At 37.6% G+C, this 22308-nt stretch overlaps 1 protein-coding gene across 1 annotated transcript in view; it reads right to left on the bottom strand.

Moving 5' to 3' along the window:
• SLC7A11 (solute carrier family 7 member 11) overlaps window positions 1–22308 on the bottom strand; it is a 135814-nt gene that overhangs the window by 70666 nt on the left and 42840 nt on the right. The window contains exons 4-6 of the mRNA XM_075199805.1: window positions 13715–13840; window positions 8929–9028; window positions 2534–2578 (exon numbers count right to left, since the gene is read on the bottom strand). Coding sequence (XP_075055906.1) covers window positions 2534–2578; window positions 8929–9028; window positions 13715–13840 — 271 coding nt within the window. The remainder of the gene's footprint in view (window positions 1–2533; window positions 2579–8928; window positions 9029–13714; window positions 13841–22308) is intronic.

Raw genomic sequence — 22308 nt, 5'->3', positions numbered from 1 at the left:
ATTATGATCCTGGCCATCAAACACGTTGTTCAATAAAATAGTGAAGCATAGTGGCTTTACAACTTGTAAGACGTATACCTGGCCACTTGAATACACCCCATGCTCTGTTCCATAGAACCATCAATCCCTATGAGAAAATGGTCAATGTGTGTACACATATAATGCAGGAGAAGTATGGAGTGTAAAAAAGTGCATGTCTATTTACCATTATGTGACAAAGTTGCATGTTTGTCATAGTAATGATCCCTAGTGTGCCGGTATTTCTCTAACTCTGCGGTAGTTATCTGTGCGACTACAGTAATATAATGCTGCCAAGTATCTTCCCCCTATTTAGTTGTCAGCCCTTTTTGTAGTGGTAGAATTAGTGCTATTGAAAGACATCAGTGATTCCACCAGCTTCTGGATGTATCAGTATTGAACCAAAATAAAAAGCAACATTGCTGTTATGTTATGTTCTGACCAGATTCACTAAGCTCATGTATGGTGGAGAAAATAGACTCAATCTACATTAGCTGTGCTCATACTGTGGCCAAATTTGAACTTTGAGATTGAAAGGATAATTTTTACTATTGCTGCCTTTAAAAACAAACAAATAAACAAAAAACAGTGTTTACTAATTCACAGCTAATGTACTATGTGGCAATTAATGTGTAAAAGAGTGACTATAATGTTCATTCTTCATCGATGACACATACAGGTGTCATCAGTTTTTAAGTGGGCAGTGTTAGAACAATCTGCAGCCAATCAGATAATTGGAATGTTCACAGCAGCACATATCATTTCAGGAGACGAGAGTGCTGATCTTGTGTGAGAGCATAAAGCACCAGAGTTAGCAGAAGGAGGAGTGTTCACCAACAGCACACAGTAATGATTAAAGGCTTGTGTTAAACCAAAGCAAGAAGGTTATGGTGTCTAGCTTTTCTTTACACATTAAGCATTGCATTCCATTCAATAATAATGAACAATGAAATTCAAGTCTTCCTTCTAGTCGTGTCTCCAAAACTTTACCTCATATTGAAAATGCAGTTTGATCAGTGACCACAAGCATAATACAAATAGTTTCCTTGTGACCATACTGACGGAAAACTAAATGTTTGCATGTAAGTTAGCGGTTTTAAAGGTCTGGTTTACTGGTGCTCTTTCATACATTGTACTACTATTTACTCTTATGTGATATAATATACGTCCGTGTGTGTTCCTGAGTTTCTCTGCCACTATGTTCTGTACTGTGAAAACACGCAGGTCTTGTTAAGGGCCCAATGTACTTACCTTATACTAAGGAAAACTCTAGCTATACCACAAAGCAACTCTGAGTTGGCCTTTTTCTCTTGCAAATTTGTAAGTCTTTGTAATCTGTCAATGATATCTGTATCCCAATTTCAGCTCACTCATACATTGATTCTTAGATCTTACTAGTGGCATTGAATCCTCCAAGTAAAGTAATTATAGCAATCAGTGGTATTTTAAGAAATTAGTGGGAATGTGTGCAAGTTTAAAACTTGCCCACCCCTTCACATATGCAGCATTTTTTAATCTGGACAGAGAGACAGAATGCGTAAAGTGGCATTGCCCGCTTAAGAAGAGGACAACAGAAATGGGGCCACATGACATTGGGGGGGACGAATGCCCACACCCTTCCCCTCATTTAAAACACTCCTTTAATGCCACAAACTGGTACCCATGACATTGAGAGGCCATCATTTAGTAGAACATATCTCACAGCTGTTAGCGAATTGAGACAAAAGTCCTTTTATGCTGGATAATGGGACAGTCCTCTCAAATCTGGACTGTACCCCTAAACTGGTTTTCTTGCTATAGTGCCTCCAACCCTGGCTGGCAAAGCCTTAAGCTGGTACTAGTAAATTCAGGGGAGACCTCACACTTATTATACCCCTAATTTTGCTAGTACCAATCTAGGCTGGCAGCATAAGGGCTGGTTAAAATTTTATCAAGTGGGGGACAAAGTAGTATTTATTTATTGGCTTTACAAGGACATGCCAAACAATTAAACTATATTAGAAGCTTCAAGCGTGTCTTACGAAGATGTAGGCAATTTGCATACCCTTTTGAATCTTAAAGATACTTGCAGCTTGGAATACTAAGCAATGTACAGGATTTTTAAGCGTAAATTACAGTAACCTATTAAAATCAGTTCACATTACCTACAAGAAGGTCTAAAACTGCATCTTGTTAATAAAGCTAAGCAGCCTTTTAAAAATTAAGGCATTCCACTCCTTTTTTTTCAAACCTGTTTTTTTAATTATAAGTACATGTTGCAGCAGGTGAACAAAAATGTGCATACATAGCTATACCTATGGACCCAATAATTATCTGTATCTTCAAAACTGGCAAATTTATGAACATTGACCCTACCTAGCAAGCCATAGCATTAACTTGATGTACACATATATATTTGGTTTTTGTGCTTCTCCAGCATATCATAATGACTGATATTACCTCTTAAACATTAACATAATTAATAAATAATAGTAAAGAAATAATTTTTTTTATATAAAATTTGTTGCTCACTCACTTTTCAGGATTTTCCACTTCTTCAGTAACAAAATTGAGGTAAAACCTATAAAAAAAAAAAAAAAAAAGACAGAAATTGAGCTGTATTCAGATATTTAAGTCTAGGATATAGTCAAGGTTTGATTTTGTTAATCTTATACTACGTGTTTTGAAATGCACGTTTATGTTTATCATTAAGCAGTACAGTCCATGCTAAAAGAGAACATAAAGGGGCATATTCAATTACGATTCCAGTCCGCGGGATTGCGCCGGAACAGGCCCCGAAGTTAATCCACGGTACCGCAATAATGTGGATTTTCGATTGCAGTCCATAGGGTTGCGTACAAAAATCTGCGTTATTGCGGTACCGTATTACCGGCAATACTACGCACTTTCCGCGATAAAGCGGTTACCGCAGACCGGAATCGTAATTGAATATGCCCCAAATTGTTATATACGTTTATCATGCCAAAATACAAGAATATCCATTTTGGTTTCTGCCTATTTTTTACTGATTAAAAAAGGTTATTAACTTAATAGCTCATGAAACATTGATTAGTCAAAGTGATTTAAATGACCAAATTAACCAACTTTTGTTAATGGTCTTGTCACATACAATCAAAATCTTGAACTGGAATTAATTGACTGAGGAAAACGGGGTCAAACAAGGACTCTACTGTTATGTGTGCGCAAAGATTACTAGGGCCAAAGTGCAGGAATCTAGCTGATTGATAAGTGGTAAAGAATCAGGGATATTCAGTGACACATATGTGCTGCTCAGTTACTCAGGGTCTTATGTAAAGTTGGATGCAAGGTACACTTACAGCTTAAGCGTACATTGCATCTTGTAATTTACATAGGATTCTGAGCCTTTACGTATCTAGAGATAAGTGGGACTCAAAATAGTACGCAAATTGACCACATTTCATGCGATACACTTAAAGCTTATCCTACATTACTAGCGTCTGAAACGCTGAGAACAGACCGAGACGCATCCTTGGCTACTGCGCATGCGACTGTACATAAGGCCCTCAGTGAGCTGATGCCAAACAACCAGATTGCACCATGTGTAGCTAGCTCTATTTTTCGGAATTGAAGTAAAGCTGCGAGGTGTTCCAACATATACAGCAAATAAGGCTGTAAAATAGTGGTTCATCGTTAACAGTGAGTACTGATTATGCACATACCGGTATTATTATGGTTTAAGACAAGAAGAAACCAAGTACTATATAACTGTGGGTTTAGGAAAAAATAAATTTGGTAGGCATCTGCCTATCAGACACTACTGCAATGTGGTATTTATTATTCTTGCTTGGCTATACTCTGTTCAAGCTCTTACTTTTGCTATTAATTGATTTTATGCCCTTTATGATATTTGGTTCTCTATTTGCTTTTATTTTATATTTGTTCTATATTTGTCAGGTTTTCATTTAATTTTCCTCTTGGCCTCTGCGATACTGTATCAGTGGTATAGATGGTTATGCATTACATTGTCAGCTAAAGCTACTGTTCTTTACTTTACACAAGACCCATATTAATTTGAAATCATTGATGACTCAGTCTAAAACAAATGCCAGCTTTATCTAATTTAAGAAATGCCTGCAGAAATTAGAAGGTCAAGAGATTTCTTAAGCCTTCTCAGTGAATACTTTTGAAAATGGGCAACTGGAAATTGCACAATGTTATATCATTTGTATTATTCATATTTCTCCCTTAAAACTAATGGAAGCAGGGTTTCATTTTTAATTCTGTGTATTCAATTCAAAATTATCTTGGTAAATGTAATGGGTTGCATAAGCTTTGAGAGAAATTAATTTTATGCAAATGAGTATTATAGAATATTAGAAGTCAGTTTTAATTTCAGTCCATTTACTTTGGCACCATTTTACTGACCACAAAGCTATTATAGCATAGGCTAGCTAGTAATTAGTGAATTGTTACAGTCTTGTTAGCTGCATGTTTATACAAGGTATTTATCATATAAAGGTAGGACAATGGGAGATAAGCTGACTAGTCCAAGGGCACAAGTGTCTAACAATCGAGATTCTCAATGTCATTGTTAGTGGGTGAATTGTAGCCATCATGTCTAAAATCATTAACTGTAAAGTATTTCATTGTAGAACACTTTATAATGACGGAATCCTTATTTAGGGCCGGATTCATTAAGGATCTTAAATTAAGAAACTTCTTATTTCAGTCTCCTGGACAAAACCATGCTACAATGCAAGGGGTGCAAATTAGTATTCTGTTTTGCACATAAGTTAAATACTGACTGTTTTTTCATGTAGCACACAAATATCAACTTTAAATGTCAGTGTACAAATAAGCTATCAAGTATTTGTGTGCTACATGAAAAAACAGCCAGTATTTAACTTATGTGCAAAACAGAATACTAATTTGCACCCCTTGCATTGTAACATGGTTTTGTCCAGGAAACTGAAATAAGAAGTTTCTTAAGTTAAGATCCTTAGTGAATCAGGCCCTTAATCATTATAAAGGTACAAACAGGTTCATTGGAAAGTTACATCAGGGCAGAGAGCTTTGTAAGTATGACCACACATCGTCAATTGTTACACTGTGGGTGATTCAATTCCAGCATAACACCTGTACAAACCTCCAATCTCATTATCGTAAATTAAAGTTAAGTTCTTACATTCTGCAGGTCTTGCCACATTGTACATTACATCATTGTCTAGGTATTATTCTAGTGTAAAGGCTGGAATAGACTGGAATGCCTCTGTGACAAAATCAAATACCCTCCAGTCCTTACTTTTACCAAGTAGTTAGATGCTAATTACAGTGATGTAGTAGAAGAGCTTAAAATGAGCTATTCAGTGACATATTTTAATGTGATTTTTTTATTTTTACCTTTTCTCATTATTTTTGTAACACGTGTTAAACTTGTTTTGCCTGTGGATGTGGCATCAAAGCCATCACTTTTGAAAACAAATTTGTTACATTTTGCTATGTTATTAAGAAACGGTGTGTTAAGCATCTGACAGATTACATTATGCGAGTGCAGACAGCTTGATAGCTGGTTCCAACCATCAGTTCACTTGATTTAAAAAGTATGCAGCAAAAATAAAGAAGAAGAAACTAGGAAGATATGCATTATAAATACCATTGGAAAAAATGCAGCCGTCATGTCTATTTAATCATCCTGTATGTCCAGTTTTACTAGATACATAGTTGTATCCTTCTTTGTATAATAGCTTTAATTTGCCAGCAATAAAATAATATTTTTTCTTTATCTTTCAACATACTTTTTATTATGTGGTGACATTTTCTAGAATACCATGCGTACGATGACTGAAGTTACTGTATGATTAGCTTACAATTAAGGATGAGTGGGCTCGGATTCCGCAAATCCGAGCCCACCCGAACAGTGCACTTCCGGGCGCCAAACGGAGCCAAAAACCGAGGCTATGACATCCAAGTCTCGCGTCGGATCTCGCGAGACTCGGATGTCATAAATACTCACCTTGCGGGCGCCATCTTCATTCTGGCTGTGATCACTCGTGATGGAGGTTGTAGTTAGGGAGCTCCTGATCAGTTTAGTGGTTCTTTGTGCTTTGTCCAGTGCTCTGTCCTGCTGAGTCCAGTGGTGCTTTTGTCCTGTGCTCTGTCCTGCTGAGTCCAGTGGTGCTGCCTGTGTCCTGTGCTCTGTTCTGCTAAGGGCATTGTTATTTCAAAATTATTCAAAAGTTATAATAAAAAATTTAAAAAAAAATTATAAAAAACCTATACAAAAATAATTGTAAAAAAATATAAAACAATTATAAAAAAATTATACAAAAATAATTGAAAAAAAAATTAAAAAAGTTAGTTAAAAAATACTAGGTACTGCTATTTCAAAGTCAAACTACATTCACTGTTGCTGCTGTACCAAAAAAAACTAGGTACTGTTATTTAAAAGTCAAACTACGTTCACTGTTGCTGCTGTACACAAAAATACTAGGTACTGCTATTTAAAAGTCAAACTACGTTCACTGTTGCTGCTGTACCCAAAAATAACTGCGGCCTTAACAGCTATGTTGGTGTTAGACGTGCGTGCATCTGGTGTCCGCCATCTGTGCAATGGAATTCAGACCAGTTGGAGGATGTAGGAGCAGCCATCTGTGCAATGGAATTCAGACCAGTTGGAGGATGTAGGAGCAGCCATCTGTGCAGTGGAATTCAGACCAGTTGGAGGAGGTATTGTGGCCACGGTACCAAATTGGGTACCGGGGCCACTCCACTACGCAGTCCAGATAGCTGTGAGGTGTCCAGAATAGACTGGAAATTAGTGGAAATGATTCTTATTAAATGTCATTGAAGTTAATAATAGCGTAGGAGTGAAAAAAAAACAAAACGGGATTTTAGCACTTTTTATGCTTTTTTAAAAATAAATCAGAACCCAAAACCCTAAATCAGAACCAAAACCTTTCGTCGGGTGTTTTGGCAAAACAAATCAGAACCCAAAACCTCAAGCTAATCAGAACCCAAAACACAAAACACTAAAAGTGGCCGGTGCACACCCCTACTTACAATACATGAGGCATAGAATAGTAAAGGAATGCATACAATCATCATCAGTGAGGACCATTCACCAGGTGAAAGCAGACAGAACAGACACACATCATAGAGGTGTATCTGCGGCTTCTTCCCCATCAGTATAGTGAGTAAAGGGGCGATAACACACCCTTACAGCACTATTGCCCTTAGGCAAACTGAGGACGGGGGTTCCTAGTGCTTGGAAACCCCCCTCCCACCTGGGGTACTGTATGTTTGAGGTGGCTGGACCCTGCTCCGGGACCAGCCACTTTGCAGCTTGTGTGCATATCGTTTCTGTTTGCACTGTTCACAGTCATCTCTCCCCAACAAGTATTGAAAGCAACAAGAACAGGTAGGAGAGAGCAGGACATTCTGTCAACTGTTCTGACACACTCAATCAGGACTTTCTTTGATTGTAGGGCCAGTTGGGAGGTATGTCTCGCTTCACACAGCTCTGCTCGAAAAGGGAGAGTTGCGTGCCCCTAACAGTAGTGTAGGCAGCATTGCCCATGTATATGATGGGGATAGGAAGAGTTGGAGAGCAGCCAAACACTGTCTAAAATTATAGCCACGCCCTGAAGCATGCTGGCCACACCCACTGGCGGTGTGGCATGAAAATCCCTCTACAAATCCTGTGTTTGCCCCTGTATGCCTATACCTGCCTGCCCAATACCTCCACTTCCCACCTCTGTAAGCATAGAGATGCACAAGGAGAAAACATTTCTCAGTCTGAGAGAGTTTTTCTCTATTGTTTCTAGTGCTACCATACCTATTGGAATTTTTACTTGTGTTGCAGTAGTATTTTATCTGAAAGCTACTTGTTACATCTTTTTGCATTTGCTGTGCAGCTTACAGAGATCCCTAAATACACTAGTAAAACCACAAGTTAAAAGGCTTACCAAAAATATTTACATTGGATATGTGTTTTACTAGTGTTAAAAATGCAAGGGAAATGCCAGTGCGTCTGATGCCTTAAACCGATTAAAAATTTTAGGGCTCATTCACATATGCTTACTCTTCCCTGCCTGTAACTGATGTGTGAGTCTTGTGCACTTCAATATATTTTAAACAAGCCACATCAATTAATGGATTCTTGGGATCATTAGCAGCGCATGGTCCTAAACACAGGGAGCCTGATTCATCGAGGAATGCAAAACAAGCATACTGTGCACTTTTTTTTTTTTTTTTAAAAAAAGCATATATCTCGGGTGTACATGTGTCCGTATTCAACAAGAAGCGGATTTGAAGATACGCCTGTTGATGAATACAGGTCTAGGTGTGCTCTAAAACACTGCAGGATATGCCTAATACACATGTGGAAAATAAAACTCCCAAAGGTGTTTGAAGATAAATTGGACGATGCTGTGTTCCCTGACATATGGCTAATTTCTGGTCATGCGCAGATTGATTTTACGCAAAATATGGCACGTATCAGCATTCAAGTGCCTTAATGAATCAGGCCCAGGGTGTCAGTTTCAGGCAAGTCCATGCAAGTAATATTTCTAATAACAACATATAAATATGAATCTCCGTGATGGTCAGAGCTGTATTTACCATTCTTAAAGCAATATTGTTCAAGGGGCAGCAAGTAATTGATTTTATGTTACTTAGTTTTTTACTTTTAATTATTTGGGTATTTTTTGTTTGCTATTTGGGTTTTACCAGCCATCTCTTTCAATCAACTTAATGGAGGAAGCAATAAGTGGGTGACCACATGAGTATAGAGGGTGCACTCACTGAATTAGTTTGAATACACTGCTTTGGGTAAACTCAATTCTAAATAAGGCCCTAATTATAGTTTCTGGATTTTTTAAAGGAGCCTTTAGGACAAGGAAATTATAGGGTTCACTTTTCACATAAATATATTTTTACAGATCTACTTACCAGCCGGAATATGCATACATTCCAGAATAAAAGGCAAGGGGTAACCCCATAACGCTGACATCTTTCCCAACAAAGGCATCTTTGAAATTCTGTGTCTCGCCTGTAACAAACAAGTATTTATTGACAAACAATAATATAGTTGGTGATCCAATGCGGTTAACATGGAAATTACTTTATCCACAAAGAATGGTATGGGACAGTTCTAAAGATATAACTGTCAAATACAATGTAGAGAGATGTCCATATTCTGTTTGATATTCTCCAGAGGCACTTATACCCAAATAATATATCAGTACAGATAAATGTATTTTTAAAGGGACATTAACGCAAATATGGAAAACACAAGCATAATTATAAGCCATGTTTGATCAACGTATCAAACACATTTGTTGTTTACAGGAATGCCTTGATGGACCTGACAAGTTCTGTATCAGCTACTCCATCAATGCATGTAAGGTTATGAGCAGTAATGTTTTCAATCTCTGCCTGCAAAACTGTGCAAGACATGTAAAGCATAAAAATAAAAGCAGTTGAAGATTAACATAATATAAACACATAAATGCACAGAGATATGTGAAGGTGAATATGGACTTAACATTATTTTTTTTTATCAAGAAATGTATCCCTTTCTGCAGCTTGGCTGTGCCAATGTAAATAAATGCATTGATGTGCATCTGGACATAAGGCTAGTGAAGATAATTATACATAAAATTAAATCAACTATTTGGATTCAGTTTTGGAAAAAGGAATTGGAAGTTTTTGGTGACAACAAACCTGTTGCCTCAAATTGTAGAAGTTTATTTATTCTGCGTAAAATAGGTATTATTTAGCATCTATATACACTGATCAGTCACAACATTTAAATCACCTGCCTAATATTGTGTAGGACCCCTTGTTCTGCCAAAACAGCTCTGACCGGTCGAGATATGGTGTCCACAAGACCTCTAAAGGTGTCCTCTGGTACCTGGCACCAGGACATTAGCAGTAGATCCAGCCATGTAAATTGTGAGGTGGGGCCTCCATGGCTCTGGGGAATTTGAAGGCGAAGAAACCTTGAACTCTTTGCTATGTTCCTCAAACCATTCCTGAACAATTTTTGCAGTGTGGCAGGGTTTATTATCCTGCTGAACGAGGCCATTGCCAACAAGGTCCAGATCTGGCACTCACGTGCTAGTCGTAGGTGTTTTTGGCATTTTACAGTGGTCAGTCTGCAGCTATGCAGCCCTATACCCAACAAGCTGCAATGCACTGTGTGTTCTGATACCTCTCTATCATATCACAAGAAGTATAGAAAGCAGACTTTCTAGAATGGTACACTAACAGCCTAATATGGATGATTACTTAGTGTTAGCTCCAGGGTACCAACTGTAAATTAATTCCAGGGGGAAAACTCTGTCCTCTATACTTTTTATGATATGCTTAGTAGTTTATGGTGGCACCTTTCCATAAAAGCTGTAGAAGAATTAACTAATATTTATTCTAAATAATTTAGGGGAGAACAGCCTGAATTATATTTTCTTTTGCTGTAGTTATCTTAAACCTTTCTATCATAGCCAGCATTAACTTTTCAGCAATTTGTGCTACAATAGATCTTGTGTGAGATTGGACTAGACGCGCTAGCCTTCGATCCCCACGTGCATCAATGAGCCTTGGACTTCCATGACCCTTTTGTCAGTTCATCAGTTGTCCTTCTTTGGACCACCTCGGTAGGTACTAACCACTGCATACAGGAAACACCTCATAAGACCTGTCATTTTGGAGATGCTCTGACCCAGTCATATAGCTATCACAATTTGGCCCTTTGGTCAAAGTCGCTCAGATCCTTACGCTCGCCCAATATATTGCACCCCTCGACAGGTGCCATTCTAATGAGATAATCAATGCTATTCACTTCACTTGTCAGTGGTTTTAATATTGTGGCTGATCAGTGTATTATGTATTATAAAAATCTGGGTGCTGGTCATTAAAATTAATATTAGGGATTGTGAAAGAGCAAGATGAATGGAAATAAAATAGTGTGGAGTAGAGAGAATCCTAGGGACAATATAAAGAACATGTGAATAGAAGCAACTATTGGGTAATATAATTGCTGTATTTAAGTACTGTACATTTAATGTAAAGGTTATCTTCGGGAACTTCATATATAACATGTTAAAATATTGCTATAGCAAAATTACCCAGTCTTTCTTATGATGTATTCAAGCATGGTTGCATATTTTTACCCCAGTGTCATATGACTGAGGAAAAATCAGAAATCATTTTTGACAAATTCAGTCTCATGAACACAACAGTTAGTTATACATGATGATCCAGTGCATTAAATCCTATTGCACATTTATGCAGATATGTGAAGCTTGGTCCATTTAAATTATATTAAATTAAGCAGGTTACCTTTAGGAAAACTAGTGCCATGTACAACAGGATTTAAAGGGTTTATAGCACCTGATCACTAACAATGTTCTCATTTTAAACATATGCATGAAAAATAAAGCGTTGCAGTATACCTGATGAAAATGTTACCATTAAACAGGAAGTTGTAGGGGTACTGCTAATGATGTTGAAATGTAGCTAAAGCCTGTGATAGTATTTGCTAATCTGAAAACACTAACGATGGATGTTTAAAATGGGAAAAAAAAGTACACATTACTGAAAGACAATACGCAAGATCAAAGTTTGTGTATTCTGTTCCCTTTGAGTTTCTTTGAGAAACAGATTCTTGTTAAATAAAATTTAATCAGAGAGTGCATTATAATGACAGGGAATACATCTGTAGGCTCCCAAGCATGTCACTAACCTTGCCAAGGCTGGGCTATTTTTCATTATAATGTATCACACTCATACATTATCAAATAGTGCTATACTGCCAAGAATTTCTAACACTCATTAACACAGTGTTGTACGTGTTTTCCTCTGACATTTGCACTTGCTACTTGGGAACACAGCTGTCTAAAGTAATAACATCTGTGAATAACTGTTTATCACAATTTGCATTCATGTAGTATATGTTTGTTAATCTAAACTTTCTTAACACAGGCACTGGTCAATTTTTATTGATGTCCACTCAGTATGGCTTACTTAGAACCTATTAGAGGAAATCTACAAAACACACCTGATGTGCCTACAAAACGTGAATGGTCTGCTCAGCATATTTCAAGATCTACCTACCCTTCACTCTCCGAAGATGCCCCTGCAACCTAGATGTCCAAATAGGTGTGTAGACCGGCAGACAAATCTACAGATATGCACTGTGCAAACGTCGCAACAAAGCCCTTCCTCCGCCATTTTATTACTACCCATGTCAATAAAATATACTTTTCAGTTTTTCTCATGAAATACTCCTAAATTAAGCCTCATTTAGGGATTAAATTAGTCATTGAAATTAAGAGAAATGTGGCTGGCTTAATTACATATGGCAATTTTTTAAAATGTTATTGTTCGGAGTGTCCCAGGAAATTTGGTTATCCACCGAAGTGAGACATAGAGGCACAAAGTGAGTTTCATTAAAAGTATATGACTGCCAGTTGTTAGCTACTGTAAAGATTAGTTTAAATGGCCATGTGACCCTCTGACAGCAGGGAAAGCCCTACAAATATGGAAGCATTTTCTTTGCCCCCCAAAAGCAAGAAATGCCCTCACTTCACCCAACCAGAGCCGTCTTAATGCATGGGCACGCTGGGCAGGGGGTGCCATAAGCACAGAAGCCCCATACCCTTGCCAATATTTTAGTATATTATTTTGGGAGATTTATTCAGAACCTTCAAACTCTTTATTAAAATGTTTAGGTGGACTAATCACTTCAGTATTAGCTATTATCTGTACAAACGATCTTGCGGTTGCGAATACATATCTTGACTTTGACGAAAACATACATGTACTAACTGTACTGCCCAATTAGTACATGTACATTGTTTTTGCAAATTATTAGAAGAACTTTATTATAGCTTTACGGCTTCAAAAATTTATGTCTGTTGATTTTGTCTTCCTGGTATAATTTGTCAAATCAACTTGCTTGTACAATTTGTCAAATCAACACACATAATTTTTTGAAGGCGTAAATCTATAATAAAGTTCTTCTAATATTTTTAACAGTCCATGTCAGTTGCCTCCACCTGCTACCTACTAAATGGAAATAATAAACAAAAGGGAACGGAGCGCAATGAAGTTTTAAGGCTATGACGTGACAGTGGCTTTGTTTTGGTTTTCTTTGAGTACCATTTTATGTTGAATTTTTTGTTTTCCAACTTCAAGGCTCATGTTACATTGTCTAAACATTTGTGTGGCTTATTCTCTGCTGTACATTATAGTTTTTAATGCTTAAACACTGATTTTGTTGGAGGTACCAAGAAATATAAGCTGAATTTTATCAATAATTTACATTTTTAATGTGCCATATAATTAAGACACCGACACATTTCTTGGCCAAGATTACACATAGGGCTAGATTTACTAAGCTGCGGGTTTGAAAAAGTGGGGATGTTGCCTATAGCAACCAATCAGATTATAGCTGTCATTTTGTAGAAGGTACTAAATAAATGAAAGCTAGAATCTGATTGGTTGCTATAGGCAACATACCCACTTTTTCAAACCCGCAGCTTAGTAAATCTAGCCCATAGTATTTAAAGATGGCATTGTGTTTTAAGTACTATATCTGGAATGGATATGTGTTATTCTACTTCTTTTCTTCCAGCAAATATATAGATAATTTAACTAGAGTATATACACAGTACATGGCAGGTTTTGACACGATTATACATTCAAAAAGTGTTACAATAATGTTAGCTCTTACCTTTAATTAACTGCATAACTCCAGGAACTATAATTATCAGGATTGCTATAAGCTTACAAAAGGTCAAGAAGATCTGGATTCGAGCACTCCAGCTAACGCTCATACTGTTCAGGACCATTACAACGGCTGGAGGTTGGAGAAAAGAGAAAGACACGGAGAAACGAATGAGAAACCTTTGTGCAGTTTATTTTTGCAGCAGCCATAATTTGTTCATCACAACTTAATTTTATTAATCTAACATATACCTTACTATCCTATGCTAAATATACTTATAGTGCATGTTAGCACATTACTTCAGGTATTTTACATAATAGACAGACAGAATATTTTATGTAACCTATGGTAACAGAAGTACAGTACATTACCTGTAATATTTTAATTGGTACATGTATTTAACACTGGTATTAATTAGCGATGTTTGCATTACTTTTCTTTTAAATTAATAAAATGTGAGATTATGAGTGGGCTGGGAAAAATGACTCATTATGAAATATCTACACATAACACCTGTCTTTGTCTAATGAGCATAGGAACATTAAGTTTAAAGCTGCAAAACATGAAATAATTAGTAACTGGTTTGAAGTACACACACACACACACAAACACCTTACATTACACTGGGATGGCTGGGAAGATTTACATACTGCATCCTTGAACAAGGTGGAGGCCAATTTATTCATTTTAGGGTTACTATAGCATCATGGGAACTTGGGAAGAGCCAATCCCCAACCTCTCCTTTTATATGCTAGGGAGACAAATTGCATTATATTACAAGGTGAGCATGTATACCTTGTTTCATTATAAGCAATCCCATTTTGTGGATTAATCCAACATCTGTTTACTTCTGTTTTGCAACCAGCTCATAAAGATTAGTGCATACTGTGTCTCATTGGTGTATAACAGGTACTAAGGATATTATTTATTATTAATTATTTATTAGGGCCAATCATATTATGCAGCACTGTAAAGAGAATTTGTAAGGAATCACATCACTCCCTGCCCCACTGGAACTTAAATAAGATCAAATAAAACCCATGAACCCAGAGCTGTTATCATGCTGTCCATATTATAAGGCTGTGGACATGCAGATCTTTTGTACATTTTGATACCAGGTGCCTGATTCACTGTGGGCATCACGGTGGCGTAGTGGTTAGCACCTCTGCCTTACAGCACTGGGGTCATGAGTTCAATTCCCAATCATGACCTTATCTGTGAGGATTTTGTATGTTCTCCCCATGTTTGCGTGGGTTTCCTCTAGAGATGGTCACTGACCCCCGTGTTTTGGTTTTGGATTCGGTTTTGGATCTGGATTACCGTCGTGTTTTGGTTTTGGTTTTGGTTTTGCAAAACTGCCATTGCGTGTTTTGGTTTTGGTTTTGTTTGGTTTTGTTTTGCTATTTTTTTTGAAAATCCATGTTTTTGGGCCTAAATTAACCCAATTTAGTGCCCCAACTGTTTTAGAGACAAGTAATCTAATTGTTGAGGTAATAAATCATCCAAAAAAACAGTTTAATTCTTCGTTGGTAGGCCTATTCTACACACAAAACAGATTGTCTTCCTCTCCATCTATGCATATTGGCAATGCAGCCATCGTCTTTGAATGTATATTACACCCTACACTTATAGTTAAATATGTAAAGAAATGGAAAAAGCCAGTTTGGTTTCTGTCTCTCAAGGCCCCCCTCCACTTGTATAAAATACCAAAAAATTCAGCCATTATAGACTGTACAATATTAATTGACACGGAGAAAGCCAGTTTGGTTTCTGTCTCTCTAGGCCCCCCTCCACTTGTATAAAATACAAAAAAATCCAGCCGTTATAGACTGTACAATATTAATTGACATGGAGAAAGCCAGTTTGGTTTCTGTCTCTCTAGGCCCCCCTCCACTTGTATAAAATACTAATAAATTCAGCCGTTATATACTGTACAATATAAATTGAAATGGACAAAGGCAATTTGGTATCTGTCTGCATCAGATCCTCTCTCCACTAGGAGTAAAATAGAAAACTATTCAGCCGTTATATAATATAGAATATAAATAGAAATTGAGAAAGGCAATTTGGTATCTGTCTGCATCATAATCATCAACATCATCATTAGCGCCCTCGTCGCCTACACAAATCTCCCCCTCATCCTCTTCTAATTCCAAAGTGGCATCCTCAATTTGGGTATCACCGGCTACACTCGGGCTATTAAGGCACACATCAGCAGAATGCTCATGATTAGACATCCCACTGTTGGATGGACTCTCCACAGGGATTGTTGTCATTTGTGAATCAGAGCAAATATTCTCCTGTAATGCCTCACTGTTATCTTGCAGCTCGGCTTTGACGCGTAACAGTAGTTGTGCACCAATTGTAGGCTGGGTAACTTTTTGGGATCTGCCACTAATAGCCAAAGGTGAAGGCCTCATTCTCTCTTTGCCACTGCGTGTGTAGAATGGCATGCTTGCAATTTTTTTTTTATCGTCACTTAACTTTTGCTCAGTTACACTTCTTTTTCGCTTCAATACAGTACATTTTTTTTTGGTTTTTGTTTTTTGCACTAATTTGAAAACACTCTGTTGTTTGACATCGCCTTGGCCAGATGACGTACTGGGAACATTAACATCAGGACTGGTGACAGAACCTGGTTGCTCATTCAGATCATATGTGGACTGCTTTGAATCCGTTTCTGAGCGCAAACCACTGGGGAGTGCTAAAAATTATTTAGTAGATACTGCTGACAGATATGACTTTTGACAGCCAGAAATATTAATGCACAATTAGGGAGGACACCCCAAAAGCACTGAGGAGTGCTACAAATTATTTAGTAGATACTGCTGACAGATATGACTTTTGACAGCCAGAAATATTAATGCACAATTAAGGAGGACACCCCAAAAGCACTAAGGAGTGCTAAAAATTATTTAGTAGATACTGCTGACAGTTATGACTTTTGACAGCCAGAAATATTAATGCACAATTAGGGAGGACACCCCAAAAGCACTGAGGAGTGCTAAAAATTATTTAGTAGATACTGCTGACAGATATGACTTTTGACAGCCAGAAATATTAATGCACAATTAGGGAGGACACCCCAAAAGCACTGAGGAGTGCTAAAAATTATTTAGTAGATACTGCTGACAGTTATGACTTTTGACAGCCAGAAATATTAATGCACAATTAGGGAGGACACCCCAAAAGCACTGAGGAGTGCTAAAAATTATTTAGTAGATACTGCTGACAGATATGACTTTTGACAGCCAGAAATATTAATGCACAATTAGGGAGGACACCCCAAAAGCACTGAGGAGTGCTTAAAATTATTTAGTAGATACTGCTGACAGATATGACTTTTGACAGCCAGAAATATTAATGCACAATTAGGGAGGACACCCCAAAAGCACTGAGGAGTGCTAAAAATTATTTAGTAGATACTGCTGACAGATATGACTTTTGACAGCCAGAAATATTTATGCACAATTATGGGGGACACCCCAAAAGCGCTGGGGAGTGCCAAATATGAAGAAAAAATAATAAACCTCTATCCTCCTCTCTGCACTAGCGATTTTGGTTAGAGCAATTGCAAGAACAATATTGTATTCTCTGTCCCTGCTCTAATTAGCCTATGACTACACCCTGCTCTCTCCCTCTGTCAAATGGCGATGGATTGCTGTCGAGGCGTGTATTTATAAAGTTTAAGTATCGCGAGAACCGAGCCCCGAGATCCGACGACGTCACAATGACGTTCGGCCTCGATTTGGATTCGGAATGGGTGGGAGAGTACCGAGCTGCTCAGCTCGGTACTCGGATACCCAAAGTTCGGGTGGATTCGGTTCTCGGAGAACCGGACCCGCCCATCTCTAGTTTCCTCCAGGTGCTTCGGTTTCCTCCCACACTCCAAAAACATACTGGTAGCAAATTGACCTTAGTCTGTCTGTCTTTTTGTGTGTGTTAGACTGTAAACCACAATGGGGCAGGGACTGATGTGAATGAGTTCTCTGTACAGTGCTGCGGAATTAGTGGCGCTATATAAATAAAAAAAATGGTGATGGTGGTGAATATAAAGGTTTATATTTTGCGCAAAATTGCTCTGTGCATGCCCAAAAAGGAACCATATGCCAGAGAGCGCAGCAACATCTAATTCATCTTCTAGTGCAAAACACCATTAGTACAGCCTACGATTTCAGGGGCTTAACGTGAAGAGCTATAGATGTATTCATCTAGTCAATGTACAATAAGGGCTTGCCAAGCTCAAGCGCAGGCAGCATTGTCCGAATCAAGCTTTGGCCATCTCAAATGTCCCTGTTTTACTGCCGTATATAGCTAAAGGTCTGGTGTAAGTACCGAGTGATAGTTACGATGGTCTCATATGCAGGCTAGAACATGTACTTGCAATCAGAAGCAACTGTAAAAATGCATTTTTTTGTACAGTAGATATTCATAACATCCTAATAAATGTATTTTATTGAAAAAAACAACTTATTTTAATGTTATGTCATTAATGACTATATTATTAACAAGTGATATTATGGTTTTTTTAAGGTATTTTTACAGAGCACTCTTTGTGTGTCCTCCTTGCTTTGGAGGTCACCAAATTACACTGAAGGGTTAAAGAAACATGTTTTATCTGTCTAACCTACAATATATGCCTGGGTTATTTTACTGCTGATAGTCGTAACATAAATATTTCAGCGCGCTTATTTATAAGCTTGGACATTTTGTAACTGACAGAATGCTAACTCATTAAATACTATGCTTGTCTCCATATAATTACAGCACAAAATCTCTTCAAATCAAGAGATATATAATTACAACATATTGTACTTAGAGTAGGAAAACTGACTGGTTGGAAATATGGTTGGTACATGCCACAAATTATTCTTTTCCCTTATTTCATAATTCTATTTTCTACAAAATATATCATGCATTAAAACCAGTAGCCAGCCCCAGACTTAATCTTTTTGCCCTTAAAGGCAATTTATGCTCCATCTCCCAGACCCCTGGCAGAATAGAGCTCTATATTCCACCTGTATAAAGCCTCTTACCCACTGGTGTTGTGTTTGCATTTAATAAAACTCAAATAAAAACTGCTGTGCAGAAATTTTTGCATGCATTTGTTATTTGCATTTTCACTACTATATTTGTGGTCATTGGAGGTCACTTAGTCTTCCATTGTGAATAGATCATGGTGGGCCTGATTCATTAAGGAAAGCAAAGGAAAAAAATGATTAACTTTGGACCTTTGCGAAACCATGTTGCATTAGAGGGGTAGTTCAATTTAAAATGTGAGAATAGATTTATAATTGGGGTAGAGCATGTCCTAGATCAACTTTTAATGTCAGTGTAAACATAAAGCTATCAAGTATTTGCATCCTACTTGAAAAAACAGCCAGTATTTTCCTTATGTGCAAAATAATAAACTCATTTGCACCCCTTATATTGCAGCATGGCTTTGTCCAGGAGAAAACGTCCTCATTTTTGTGCCTTACCTCCCTTAATGAATAAGGCTCAGGGTGTTTGGAAATCACAAGCAGGCACAACACACCTGAGTGCTATTGAAAACAATGGGCTCTATGTTTAGACCCATTGATATGCTTTGCACTAGTTAAAAACATGACAAATATGCATGATATATATATATATATATATATTATGCTAACGGGTATGAGGACTTAATTCAGTAATCTGCCTGTAATTATTAATTTTTTATTTTGGCAAGAAGTGGCACACGTCTGTTCCCCCCATAACACTGGCCATGTATTCCCCAAATCACTAATCATACTTGACCACTTACAAATGTATACATACTTTTTTTCAACAATTGGCACTTTCAATTATAGAAATATTTTATATACAGTAACACATCTTATGTAATTTCTATTGTATTTAAAACTCAAAAGGTATTCATTGCAGCTTCTATGTTACTGTACATAGTATACTGTATATAGAGCTCTAGTCCTTGACATGTATTGATATACTTAAAAAATATAGTATTAAAAACATCCTTGAAAAATTGCAACAATGTGAACGTCTCAAGGTCCAGTTGTAAGCTGTTAAATAGCCGTGCCAGCAAAATACAGGTTTTTTTTCCCATTTGTGCAGGTCAGCATCAGTGAAATATGTTAGTCTGGGTTCTCCGCTCCTTATGATACTGGACAATCTTTACCAGTGACCTTTTAAATATGGATTTAAAATATCTTGTCTAAGCTGCATTACAAGACTTGTGCTTTTAAAGAGGGCTTCATTTTTCTTTTCTGTTTACTTCTGTTTTGAAACCAGCTCAGCAAGATTAGATCAAATTGTGACTCGCTCCTGTGTAACGGATACTAGGGATATTATAAGGTCAAGGACCTGTAGATATTTTGTGCTCTGGTCATTTTGATACAAGATGTATTATCTGGAGCTGATAGAAAAGCCATTTATAAAAGGAATAAAAAGAGATTTCCACACTCTTTCATGTTTCAGCAAAGCTGTGAGTCAGGGGTAATAGGCGTTATGCCATGCAATGAATAATACAGAAGAATAATGATCACTAATGTGTATTTGTGTACAGGGTCTCACTCCTATTCTGATAGATATTCCCTATTATTACTAGCAGAAAGAAGCACCTACGGTCTCTACCAACTATGATGTCTAGTTTTGGTTGCTCCATTGGAGGCCAGGCATACATAGGAGACTCAGTATAGCCTTTTTGTTCTCCCTCCTGCCCGGAAAAGTTTGTGGCTACAGAAATGGTAAGTGCTAGATAGAATGTGGTTTAATTTTGCATTTAACCCTTAAAAAAAGTTCATGAAGATGGACTTATCCTTTAATTATGATGTTTTATTAATATATTTAAAAACAAATAATAACCTCTTGGCCGGGATGTATCAGTGCAACATATCATTGAACCTGCCTTTCAGGGCCCCTGTCAGCATGACCCATAAGTGCTCTTCCTCTGATGCAGGACTGAATTAACCATGCCCTCTGCAGGGTTAGAGTGCAAAGGTAGCAACAGTGAGCTTTAGATGGTGCAGAAACAGCGATTTGGTAGCAAACATTTGGTGCATCTAGAAATCCTGTTGTCTTAAGCAGCAAGTGAAATGGCTCACAAGAGAACAAGTTAATATAAGCATTTGTTTTATTCTAGTATGCAGATTAAGAGCCAAATATTACTTTAATCATATGATGATTAGATCAAGCTACATTTTATTGCCCCATACAAATATTTCCCAATAAACAAACATACCCCAATAGGAAGGGGTGAGAATATTTTTTCCAATGTGAGTTTTTCCGCAAAACTTTTTTCTCTTAATATTTGTACTTATTCACATAAGTTGGGTTTGCATATATAGCTATGTATGTGCATTTTTAAAGTAAAATACCATCCATAATAGAAAAGTGCTACCTAGCGAGAGCTGAAAAAACTGGTTGATCTCTTTCCTGGCTTTACTAAGCAATTTATTTAAGCAAAACATTGTAAGAACGCCTTACGTTTACTCAATAAAAAGAGCTTTATAAAGCAAAACATGGGTTCCAGAATCTAATTATTTCCAGTGCACATTATGACTGAACATAATCAGTATCTCGCATATAAAGAATAAATGTAAGTATTATGCACATGAACACCCTCACCATACCAACACCTTGAATAATTTGTCATGTTCCTCAAACCATTCCTGAACAATTTTCGCAGTGTGGTAGGGCACTTTATTGTGCTGAAAGAGGCTACTGCCATCAGGGAATTCCATTGAAGTGGTGTACTTGGCCTGCAACAATGTTGAAGTAGGTGGTACGTGTCAAAGTAACATCAACATGAATGCCAAGATCCAAGGTTTCCCAGCAGAATATTTTTAAATAGCATCACACTGCCTCTGCTGGCTTGCCTTTTTTCTATAGTGCATCCTGGGGCCATCTCTTCCCCAGGTAAACAACGCACATGCACCCGGACGTCCATATGTTGTAAAAGAAATGAACGTGATTCATCAGACCAGGTCACCTACTCCAAATGCTCCATGGTCCAGTTCTTGCACTCACAGGGGTGGACAGGGGTCATAGGCACTTTCATCAGTCTGCGGCTACACAGTCCCATATGCAGCATGCTGCAATGCACTATGTGTTCTGACACCTTTCTGTCTCAGTCAGCATTAACTTTTTCAACAATTTGTGCTACAGAAGCTCCTCTGTGGATTTGGACCAGACGAGCTAGCGTTCGCTCCTCAGTCACATCAATGAGTCTTAGGCGCTCATGACCCTGCTGCCAATTTAGTGGTTATCCTTCCTCAAACCACTTTTGGTAGGTACTAACCACTGCATACTAGGAACACCCCACACCTCATTTTGGAGATGTTCTGACCAAGGTGTATAGCCATCACAATTTGACCCTTGTCAAAGTCGTCCAGATCCTTATGGTTGCCCATTTTTACTGTTTCCAACATCTCAGCTTCAAGAACTGATTGGTTACTTGCTGTCTAATGTATCATCATCATCATCATCATCATTTATTTATATAGCGCCAACATATTCCGTAGCGCTTTACAATTAAATGTATCCCACTCCTTGACAGGTGCCATTGTCATAAGATAACGCTATTCACTTCACTTTTCAGTGGTTTTAATGTTACAGCTAAT

Source organism: Mixophyes fleayi, chromosome 1 (genome assembly GCF_038048845.1).
Source record: "Mixophyes fleayi isolate aMixFle1 chromosome 1, aMixFle1.hap1, whole genome shotgun sequence".
NCBI classification, from domain to species: Eukaryota; Metazoa; Chordata; class Amphibia; order Anura; family Limnodynastidae; genus Mixophyes; species Mixophyes fleayi.
Note: the sequence above shows the minus strand (reverse complement) of the source record. Positions and strands in the feature narration are given on the sequence as shown.